At 45.7% G+C, this 12071-nt stretch overlaps 1 protein-coding gene across 1 annotated transcript in view; it reads right to left on the bottom strand.

Moving 5' to 3' along the window:
- The window catches only part of rybpb (RING1 and YY1 binding protein b), a 32556-nt gene extending 20804 nt beyond the window's left edge, over positions 1 to 11752 (bottom strand). The window contains exons 1-2 of the mRNA XM_076269335.1: positions 11629 to 11752; positions 10877 to 11002 (exon numbers count right to left, since the gene is read on the bottom strand). Coding sequence (XP_076125450.1) covers positions 10877 to 11002; positions 11629 to 11654 — 152 coding nt within the window. The 5' untranslated portion in view covers positions 11655 to 11752. The remainder of the gene's footprint in view (positions 1 to 10876; positions 11003 to 11628) is intronic.
- Positions 11753 to 12071: the final 319 nt, after the last annotated feature.

The raw sequence follows: 12071 nt of genomic DNA, 5'->3' as shown, positions 1-12071 counted from the left end.
TAAAAATGATCAAAGTTGTATTTAGCCTATTCACAGCAGTAGACCTGGATCACTGTAGCCTATGAAACATTACAAAAACATGAAACATGCCATTTTACATAGAACTGTAAATCATCTGATCTAATATTTAGATATCTAGGATATATTTAACATTTATTTTATATTTGGCCTGTTATGAAATCATGTATTGAACAATTTAAGCACAGCTCAGTTTTAAGAAACTCAAATAGAATAGATGCATGCTTAGCATTTTGTGATCATTAAGGCCACTTTCACAAACTCTTAGTCAGCTGTCCTCTGATTTACCGATATCTAGGCGATATTTGTAACATTTATTTTGTATTTGGCCCATTATGAAATCATGTAGAATAATTTAAACACATTGTAAAACTTAAAGGCCAAATTTGAGACATCTATGCATGTTGAAATTTGCTGCAAATTCAGAACTGGATTACTCTGGAACGGCTAACTGTACAGGGGACTGCTTTACACCTTTCTGTTCGGTAAGGTCAGCTCAGCTGTTTATTCTGATATATGGTTTGTTATGTGTTGAACGAAGGGTTCGTGAAGTATTCCACTGAGATGAATGGGTAGGGAGATGGGCGCAGAACCTTCAGTAGAATTATGATTAAATTGAATTATATTATTCACTTAAGTGTAATTTTCTCGCAAACCGTTCACCACAGCAATTAACGGCTAACATAGTTTAAAAGCTGAAAAAAAGCTCTTTCATGTGATGTGATAGGCTACTTGTGATGTCTGTGTGATGAGTAGGCTCGTTCGCGAGTAGTTCAACTGAGAAGAATGGGTGAATTTGGATGCACTTTCTTTCTTGCCGTGCGCTGTCACTTTCTCCATTGCTTAGATTATTTTGTCAGGCCATAGGCTAAATAAAAATCGTTATTAGTCGGACACAAAACAGAATATTGAAAGAAGGGGGCACCAAGGCCATCGTGGCCTGTAAACCTCTGATTTTCAAGTGATGGCCAACGCAAGGGGCAACGATGGCCATGGCCGTCGTGAAATTTCTACCCTGCACATACTGCACACACAGTAACGAATCCAACTCAGGATGCCAACGATCGACATGGTTCGTGAAGTTAGTTGTATTGCCAACGTGCTTGATGTTAGTGTGTCAGGTTTTACACACCGCATACGTCTTGTCTAGTTTCCCATTTAATTAGTAGAATCCGAAATGTGCCCAGATGATTTCCAAGCTTTGGGTGCATTTTTAATTATCCGTCTATCGTGGTCATTTCCCTCTGTCATCTTGATTCTTTAGTGTTGTTGTTATGCTAGCTAGTGCTGCCGCTTAGCATGTAGCTACAGGCTGCGCATGTCATTACGTTGCTCCGGAAATGCCCCCAGAAGTAATTGAAACTTCACAACTTTATTGTCCACTCAAGGCCAGAAAATAAACAGTGACATAATCGATTATGGCACGTTGCCGCATCGATGCTGAATCATGCATGCCCCGCATTGCAATGCATCGCCGAATCGATTATTGTTGACACCACTACTGTCAGTGCTTCAGTTGGGGAAACTGACAGTGAAAGACAGAGATGAATGCAAGCAGTACAATTTCAGATCAGTGGGGATAAATTCCACAAACAACACAAGCATTTTGGTTGCTTGCAAACACATAAAAGTATGCTGACTAATAACACTACCCATCTACTCAGTTTCACACCCCATAGTTGCATCAGTTAGTGGCAGCTGTCCATCATTGCAAACTGCTTACTCAGACCTATGTGATCAGAAACGGCATGTAATTGGACCGATTATGTGAATGAAAGACAAAAAGGTTTTAGATATGCAGCAGTGCGCTTTACAAACCCTTTCCCCAATACCCGGAATCCCTGTAGGTGTCAATTTATTTGCTTGTTAGACTCGCACAGAGACGCATTTCTCTTCTCTTGCCATGATTATGAAACAAAGAGTAATAATGAAATACAGTGAAATTAGTAAACTCACTAATCAGTGTGTGTAAGTGCATGCTGTGGAGTTTCAAACTACTCAACGTCTGTTAGGTGTGCATAACAACACACACCTGCATGCAAAAACGTATAAATAAATGAAGTGAATTCATCTTTCTTATGGTGACATGAGAAGATTTTCAGATATATCAAAAGAGGTCAACAGGATAAGTAAACCCATTAATCTAGAAATCAATTTTTTCCCAACTCAACCATGTGACATGTCAAACACTTGTTTTCTGCAAAGTCAAGCAATGATGAGTGCAATGCATGGTCCATTTAGCTTTAATGGTGCATCAATGATGTGCGAATGGGCCAAAAATTCTATCTCCATAATCCGGGCTATGGAGTGCTCCTATTCCGTGCGAATCGGTCATTACCATGGGATCATCTAGAGAAACGGCACCTTAAAAAGACACACTTGGTGAAATCAGAGAGGATATGTTATCACATCCTGGAGGTGGCTTTCAATCGGGTCCTCCCTGCTCTTTGGATACAGTGACAACTATCGCTCTTGGCACCCAAGTCCTGTAAGCAGAGAGCAGCTGCTAGCAAGGACACATATCCAGTGCAAAGAGGACGGCTTTCAGACCCTTTCAAGTTCTCCACATTTTGTTTCTTTTCAAGTTCTCCACATTTTGTTTCTTTTCAAGTTCTCCACATTTTGTTTCTTTTCAAGTTCTCCACATTTTGTTTCTTTTCAAGTTCTCCACATTTTGTTTCTTTTCAAGTTCTCCACATTTTGTTTCTTTTCAAGTTCTCCACATTTTGTTTCTTTTCAAGTTCTCCAATAACTTTTCCATTTGAGAATGATGGAGGAGGCTACAGTGCTTTTGGGCGCTTTCAATGCTGCAGAAATGTTCTTGAATCCTTCCCCAGATCTGTGTCTTCACACAACCCTGTCTCGCAGGCCTACGGACAATTCTCTCAACCCTTGTGGCTTGGTTTTCACTCTAACATACACCATCAACTGTGAGACCTTATATAAAGAGATGTGTGCCTCTCCTACTAATGTCCAGTGAATTCATTTAGGCACAGGTGGACTCCAATCAAGTTGTAGAAGTATCTCAATGACCATTGATAGAAGTAGGATGCTCCAGAGTTTACTTGCAAGTGTCATAACAAAGGGTCTGAATACTTATGTAAATGGAATATTTCAGTCTTTTATTTTTTATACATTTACAAAACACTCCAAACTTTTTTGTGGAGTGTTGGAGTATTGTGTGTAGATTGAGGAGGTAAAAAAGGAATTGAATCCATTTTAAGATCAGTCTGAAAAATAACAAAATGTGGAAAACTTTCCGGTTGCACTGTACATCTAGCTTATTGCTTATGGTAGAGTATGCAGTAAAACTGCATAATTAGCAACATGCTGCCTGTTGCACCAGACTACAGCATCTGTCTGTCTGTGTGTGTCTGTGTGTGTGTGTGTGGAAGTGAAAAGGAGAAGGCTATCCATAAGTGCCAGGAAGAAAATTTCCAAGCTGTAAAGCTGTTTTCACACACAAACACATCCATCTTCGACACACTAAACACCTCCCCACCACCCCCTCCCCGTGAGATGCAGGACTGCTCATCCGCTCAGCATACTAATACACCGGATATCACCAGGTATCGCTGCACACTCATGCAAAGTGCCAACCTGACACACACACACACACACACACACACACACACACACACACACACACACACACACACACACACACACACACACACACACACACACACACACACACAGCATTAGAGGAGGCAAATACATACTCCACACACACACACACACACACAAAATACATGCGCAAATACATGCGCGCGCACACACACACACACACATGCATGCGCAAATACACCGCTCCATTCCTCCTCAGTCTCCCTCCGCTGGCTGGCCGACCTTCACGAGACACCTCGTCCTCTTCCGTTAAGGAGAAGGACGAGCTCTCGGTCTGCGAAGCACGCAGGAGCATCTTCAATCAACGGCAGCCTGCCATATCTCTGTCTCGCTCACTCTCTCTCTCTCTCTCTCTCTCTCTCTCTCTCTCTCTCTCTCTCTCCTCGTGGCCGGCTGTCCTGGATAACCCATCGGTCTCTCCGCCTCCCATGTAAACACACTCTGTTTCAAATTAGACTGACCAGACTCGCGCTAGCACAACACGCAGCTTAGGGAGAGACAACATTTTCACGGCAGGCTTAGTGTTTAGACCTGCCCTGGCCTGCATTGCAATAAGGAGACCCAAAGCAGCGCGGCAGCACACAGACACCATGGTCTGGTCTCTCCCAAGAGGCACATGCAAAAGGCATCAACAAATAAACAAACACATAAACAAACACATAAACAGCAGCCAAGTATTACAGCCCACTAGTGTCCTCCTCTTGGCCAGAACGCAAGCCGGCACGTCAGGCAAGCTGGGTCAGACGATAAACAGACAGACAAAAACCTTCAGCCAACGCGCATCAAGCAGCACTAGATGTGCTTGTGTGAGTGTGCGAGAGTCGTCCAAGCTCAACAGTCACAAATAAATTAACATAATGAGCACTTTCCCAGCAAAGCCATGCAGTCCACAGCAAACATATTGTGTGTGTGTGTGTGTGTGTCAGAAAAGCTGCTCATCTGGCTATCTTGGCCAATGTCATTAGCACAAGCTGACGTACGCGAACACTGAGGCTTGACAAACACAGCAAATAACTACGACGCGACATTCACCAGACCATCAACATTTCTGCAAATGATGAAGACATTCTCAGTAGTCCTACCAGGACAAATAGCAGATGACTCACTTTTAATCCACGAGTTGCTGAGACATGCACTGCACGCACTCACACGCTGTTCTTCCCATCACAACTTCGTCCTTCGTCTTGGCATTCCGCACACCTCAGCCCAGAGAAGCCTGCATTCCAGAGTCGTCAACTTAAATTAGGCCACAGCGGCGCGCAGATCGACAGGTCTGCCGTGACTTCAGAACTCAAGAGACAGGTGTGAATGAGAATGTGAATTTGAGAGTTGAGGAGTAAGAACGGTGGCACTCGTCATCCTGAGAGTGTCTCTCCCAGGGCTTACTAGTTACTGCTTCAACTCTTCCTGGGTGAGTGATGGAAAGGCTGTGTGCTGTGCTACGTAGGCTGGCAGTGGGAGAGGGTGTAGGTGTGTGTGGGCGAGAGATAGAGAGAGAGAAATGGAAGTGTGTGTGTGTGTGTGCGCGTATGTGACAGAGAGAATGAAAGAAAAAAGAAGTGTGTGTGTATGTATGCTTGTATGAGTATGAGAGTGTGTGTGTGTGTGCACGTGTTCGTTCTCTCTGTTAGGTAATGATGTGTTCAGTTCAGGCGGCCTGTAGCGGGAGCTACTCGCTCCAGTGAGCACGTCCCAGCGCCGCCGTCCGTCAAACCCCCAACTCGCTTGCTCTCCCTCTCCTTCTCCCCCCCCACCACACCTCTCTTGAAGTAGCACAGCCACCCCAGCCCCCCCCCCTCCACACACACACTCCTCTGCTCTGCTCTCTGACCACCTCTCTGTCCCTCGCTCTACCGTTCTCCCTCTGGGTGATGTCATATCCCCACCCTGCCTGCTCCCCCCCTCCCTCTCAGCGCTGTGAGAAAGTAAGCGAGAGTGTGTGAGCAGATGACGCCGCGCCGGACTGGCTTAAGGACTAGATTAGGGGCCGTGAAGCCCAGCAGTGGTGCTGCTACCTCCTCGCATACATTCTGAATTAGCGACTGTATTCACAATATACCATTTTCCCCATCCTTCTTCTAGCCCTCCACAAATCCTGTGGTAAGTCATTAAGGGTCTGTAATCAGGCAATTAACACACAGGCCCAGGATTAGTAGTGAGCACGTTTAAGGTTTAGTGTAGATGCTGCTGATAATTTCAGATAAGCCGATGTATTTTCTGTGTGTGTGTGGGCAGGAAGGGTAGAGTGGGGTGGGGGCGGGCGTAGGGAGAGCGGGATTGGAGGGGGGGAATGGAATGAATGCCAGCATGTCACTCTTGTCATTCCATTATCCTCCACAATTTGAGTTAATGTGACTGAAAATCCCAGGATTACAATTACTCCACTCTATCATTTCAAAATGACTGGCGTGAGCGCATGTCAACTTCTCGTTCGTTGATACACACACACACGCACGGCCGCCCGCACACACACACACACACACGCACGCCCGCACACACACACACACAAACACATGCACACACACACACACACACTTTAATCCAGCCTTAATTTTCAGACCAACCTCTACAATGTGTTGGCAAGCAAATCTCAGTGTAATCTCCTGCAACACTGGTCACCCTGTTAGATGAACCAGCCAGTGATGGTGTCGAAGTGAGTTCTATCACAATCAAATGTCTTTAATCATGCACACTCTACTCTCTATGTTTAGACGACATTTTGAGTGGGCCAGATAGAGACCCATCTATCCTACTCAGAAGGCGTCAGGAGACCGCAGATCAATGCTGGCCGGCGATTAAACAGGCTGGACGAGGTGGGTGAGCTGGCCCTTTAGAGCAGAGTCAGAACAAAACGGGATTCCATAGAACCAAAAGGCACTCCGACTGAGCAACAAACCACAGTTATGCCACATTCACTCTCTGCACCACAACACAGTGGCCCATTCATTCTGAAGTGTAGGCTGTAATAGGTTCTTCACTGGTGTGCTTAATTATCAGCATCAGGTGGAGAATGGATTTTTTGCGCTATGTTTTATCAGGAGAGGAAAGTATATGGAGAGAGACAGGGAGAAGGGGAGAGAAGAGAGCAAGAAAGAAGCAATGGGAAAGAGAGGGGACATTCTGCCAGGGCAATGCATTCTGCAAATTCTTTATGTTTTATGGCCCAGTGAAAGAAAAAGAGAAGAGAGAGAGATAGAGATAGATAGAGAGATAGATAGATAGAGAGAGAGAGAGAGACGAAGACTGCCGCCCCACCACCTCCCCACACACACACTCACTCACAAGCCCTTATCCCTTTTCCCTGAGCCCCAGAAAGAACTTTAAATTGAGAGGAGCAGCGAGGGTTTGTGTGTGTGTGTGTGTGTGTGTGTGTGTGTGTGTACACATGAGTGTGTCTGACCTCCAGAGGATGTAACACACACCGCGCCGCCAGAGATCAAGGCGACAAGCAACAATGCCCGACTACATTCCCGTCTAGCGTCTAGCTCCTCCTTATCCCCCTCCCCCACCCACTCGGATCTCTGCTCGATCAATCACCTCGGCGCGGGAGCCTTTATGGCTTCCGCTCCGTAACCTGCGAGTGACCACGGGGTGGGCCAGAGAAACACGCCCGCCGGGGAAACGCGATACACCCCAGAGGTGTCGGGTTCTGCAGCCGCACTGAGGAGATCCCGCGTGCCCCGATCGGACGATAACGTAGACTGGCCCTGAGAGGGTAGTTCTCTCTGTGTGTGTGTGTGTGTGTGTGTCTCTGCTAAAGACTATGGAGGGATAGGCTATAAAAACACTAGGAAGTCAAAAAATATATTTGTTGATGTTATGGCTCTGTGTTTTTTTTAAATGATGCGTAGTATTATGCTCGAGGCAGAAAATACCCAGTTGTACTTGCAACATTTAATAACCCATTCCAATCAACATTCCCCGCTTGCGTTCACACCAAAGTTTTCCTGCAAGTTTACAGGTCACACAGCAAGTCTCTGACATAAGTCAACTTTCCTGGCATTCCACTCCAGGCTCGCACACTGCCCACACTTACCGGAAAACCCTGCGTGTACGAGCGGAGCAGGAGAAAGCGGTGGCTGTGTGCATTTCTATTTGGCCTTGCGCATTTGCACAACGGTGAGATTGTGGAATCAGCCCATTTGAATGCACAGATAAGGATTTCTTCGTGAACGTGGGCAAATTCAGAGCCTGTTTCCTGGCACTGTGGTGTGAAGGACTTCTATCCTTTCACATCAGCGTGCAGCGCTTCACTAAATTGATGCTGAAACAGTATTAAGATCATTAGCTATTAAGAGTTGTATGTGTTGTAAATAAAAGATCGACCCCCATATCAATGGGTCGGCCCGTTCAGCTCCGGTGCCTCAGGGGAAACCTGTTTAGCCTGAGGGGTAGATGAACGCCTACACCTGAGGCATGATGACATGCACCGCTTTGAGACTCTCACCACTCTCAGTCTCTCGTATTTGGCGAACAGACACCCAAGAGCGAGAGACGCTTTGGTTTTAAGGGGCACTTTCGGAACTGTTTTCACTTCCACTTCCTGAAGCGTGGCCACACACACACACAAACACACACACACACACACAAACATGCTTGCATGACGCACTCCCGGCAGAACGTGTCGGAGCTCACCATGTGAGGTATGGGAATCGATTACTCACTGAGGTCCCCCCCCCCAGGCGGTGAGCTTTCGTTATCGGATTCAACGCACAAGCTCGCACAGGAAAGAAAACGATGCGTCACTTCGTGTCACAACAATTCACACACCTACAGACGAGTAAGCTACTAAAAGGACTCCTCTGGTGATGTCTCCAAACAGGGAGTGCCATTGCGGATGCCAAGCTTGCCAGGCCGGATTCTTTGAAGTTCAACATTCAACGACAGATAAAGTAATTAACAAATTAAAAATGTGTTAGCGGGAGCATAAAAGCCCATTCAATACAGCTGGAAAGAAGCCCCAAGACAAGACAGCCACACGCTGATGCACACTTACAAAGAGCAGTGCTCATTTAACAAGGAGTGCCATGCACCCACCACATACACGCACGCACACCCTCACTCGCGCCACTGGCGTACATCAAACAGAGACGAGCGCGCTAATTAGCGCTCGTTACAACAACAGCTGTGATTATTACATCAGCAGACAAAAGCGTCAATCAAAGGTTGACCATTAAGATTAGACTGAGGACAGCGAAGTGAACCACTCCAGCAAAGAGACGTCATGCGATTCCACTTACAAGACCCGACTCAGAGTTGGGATACTGCCAAAGCCTGGTGGTTATGGGCTCCCGATGTGCGACCTCATTTCCTGTCACTGCACCGTTTCAAAAAAACAAACAAAAAAATATCCCTCAATCTTCCTGCTACAGCCTGCCCCTCTCTCATTTAAAACCGTTATTACGACATGGTATTACTACTGGTATTAGTAAACTTCTCAGTAAAAGACAGTAACAGCTTCTGTAGTTCCCCTTCTCCACTTTTCAGAAAAAAAGGATGTGCGAAGAGACAGGGCACACTGAAACCTAACTGCTCTGCTGGGTTCCGGGGATTCCTGTGTTAGGGTCACACCATGACTCATATCTGTGGTAGCAGGCAGGCAGGCAGGCAGGCAGACCGACAGACAGACAGACAGACAGCTACATCAGTGTAGGCTGGCTGCTGAGAAGCGCTGGCATGTTTACTTCACACCATCACTCCGCACAGCCATGAGCACAAAACAGGAATGAGCGAGTGAAAGGGGGCGGGTGTGGGGGTGAGTGGTGGGGACAGGCGGTTAACATGAAATCGAAAGTAGGCAGGCTCATGAATTGGAGGAGGCTCGCTAACCACAATGATGTCACGGATTAATGTACTAACAAACAGAAGCTTCTTGGGTAGGACTTGTCTAGAGATAAGCCATAGAGTGATGAGCAATGCAGTTTTCTTGTTATTACCCCTAAAAATTCTTATGAGGCACTTCTAACACCAAGATAATGAACTTTCAGTGCACAGTTCTAGACAACACTGTCAATGCATCATCTTTTAAGCTCAACCAACATTGAAAAATTAAAGTTTAAGACATGGGCTTTTTCGCCATAAAAACATCAGCATAAAGGTGTTTGCCACATCGCATTTCCAAAATCCTGGTTGAATTGCGTATTCACTCCTCTAGAAAAAGACATGTTTAAAAACCATGCTGAAATACAATGCTAAATCCCTGTCATTATTCAAAGCTGTAAGCAGAACTGTCAAAAATATTAGGCAACACGATGGATGAGACCGATTTCAGAGCGTGACCTCACATGCTCTTGGTATCCTCGGCTCTGCTGACTTGGGAGGATGGGGGGTTGGGCCTGTACCTCCAAGTGCAATGGAATGCAGACATATTCTGAATGCTCACAGATATCTCCAAACTTGTATGTCAATAAATACAGTGATGTCATACTACAACCATGACAAGATTTCTAATATATATCTATATCAATAACATCAGCTAAAGCTCCCCAGTGTCGCCAGTTGTCATGCAAAGATGCTGCCAAAATGTACAGTCGCTGGTTGTTTACATCCCTTATACCTATTTTTAAAACGGGTGGTCCCCCTTCATAGAAATCCAAAACTGAATTACTACAAACATACAACTCAATATGCCTTGACAGACAGACAATGACATCAGACACTGTTTCTGATCAAGACGAGTGAGCACCCTGCCACCCAGAACAATGTCTGTCCCTACGATAATGCTCTAACGCCAGCAGCCACTATAATGTTTCTAGCACATTCCACCTTTTCCACCGAATAACCACGCCAGTTGGCGCATACAATGCAACAGCACAACACAAAGAACCCAGAAGAGACATACTCGCAAGCGCAGATCGGCCTTCCTACATTACCCTGGCACTCTTTCTTCCTCTCTCCGCTCAGTGCCAGCGGCACCCGTGGTCCATTTGAGTTAGGTTACCTCGCAAGCATTTCAACCCGACGGCACCGATATCGCTCTATGCCGCTCAGTGTGCACGACTGCTGAACTTGGTAAACATATTTAGAGTTGTTAAAGGGGTCCTTCTAATGCCGTAGCTAAATCAACAAGTAAAATCTCTCAATCCGCTCAGCGTTTCATTGGTAGCTGGTCGGCTTCGTTTTCAATAGCGTGTGCGGGGAGGTTTACTGCAGGAGAAACACAAGCGATATGGGGGTAGAATAGGAAGCTCACACAAACCCCTTAGCAGACTCAAAATCTATAGAGCCATACCTTGTAGATGTGCCCTTCCTCACGTCGCAGATGCTGCATTTGAAAGCTTCGGCGCTGTTTCTGAAGGTGCAGACGCTACAGTCCCAAAAGCCGTCGTCCGCCGTTGGTTTGGCTTGTCTTTTTGGCCTTAAGAAATTGACCAAAAATAAAAAATAAGGTCAACTTGACGTTCGTCATGTAACATTTGATAACCCACACAATGTCCCTTCTTCAATGTGTGCTGTATAGCATTTGTATTAAAAAGACAGAGCATAATAATTATGTGTTAAATAGGACTAAAAGTAACCTCGCCATAGGATGTTGCCTAAACGAGCTTTGGCTAGCTTGCTAGCCAGGTTTTCACAGTAACCCTCGGCTTAGCCAGCGACCCACAGACACATCGTCCGATTGTAGAGACCTTTACTGGCTAGCCAACAAGCTACACGTATTAGCTGGAAGCTAACCTAACAGGATTTGAATGTCAAAAATGTTCATTCGACACTTAACTTGAACTAAATCAATTAAATTAAAAAATCCAACGAGACCAGGCGTGCCCGCTGTAAATCTCCCTTTGTCTGAAAGTGACTAGCTGGTAGAGTCAGAGTAGGGAGAGCGAAGCCGCCATAGCTGCACTATTCTAGCACTGGCACACAAACTGAAAAGGGAGAAACACTCCTTGAGAAAGCATCCGAATATCAACCCCGAACGGCATCGAAATGTACAAAAACACATCTGAATCGACAAATATCAACACCACAATCGCGTTCTATTACCTGGACGGGCTTTTCTTGTCGCCCATGCTGAGAATATGTTTCCGAAAAGAGAGAAAAGGTTTCAGCAATTAACAATAATTGTTGTAGGTTGAGTGTAGAAGATCCAGATAGACGCGCTGCTAACGCTGGCAGGCAAGCTCACATTCAGCGACCGACTCGAGGCAGGGCAAAACGACTGAACACCCCGTGACTCAAGACCGCCCAATCACCGCTGGGCTCGGTTTAAAAGTCTCGTTAGAAATATAAGAAATAGGTAGCATGTGTCGTATCGGAGTAAACAATTAACACATGGATTCGCACAATATTTAATTAATAAAAGGAAGAGCAGCTTAATAATCGTGACGTCAATGAAAAGCCATGACGGACACACTGGATGCATGCTCTGCCTTCTCTCACACAGCCCAGGGAGGCTGCTTGCAGATGGAATAAGTTAATCTCGGGAC

The sequence above is a fragment of the Alosa pseudoharengus genome, unplaced genomic scaffold (genome assembly GCF_046254945.1).
Source record: "Alosa pseudoharengus isolate Yale_2024_CS ecotype anadromous, Long Island Sound unplaced genomic scaffold, YU_APseudo_1.1 YU_APseudo_1.1_scf_5, whole genome shotgun sequence".
NCBI lineage: Eukaryota > Metazoa > Chordata > Actinopteri > Clupeiformes > Clupeidae > Alosa > Alosa pseudoharengus.
Note: the sequence above shows the minus strand (reverse complement) of the source record. Positions and strands in the feature narration are given on the sequence as shown.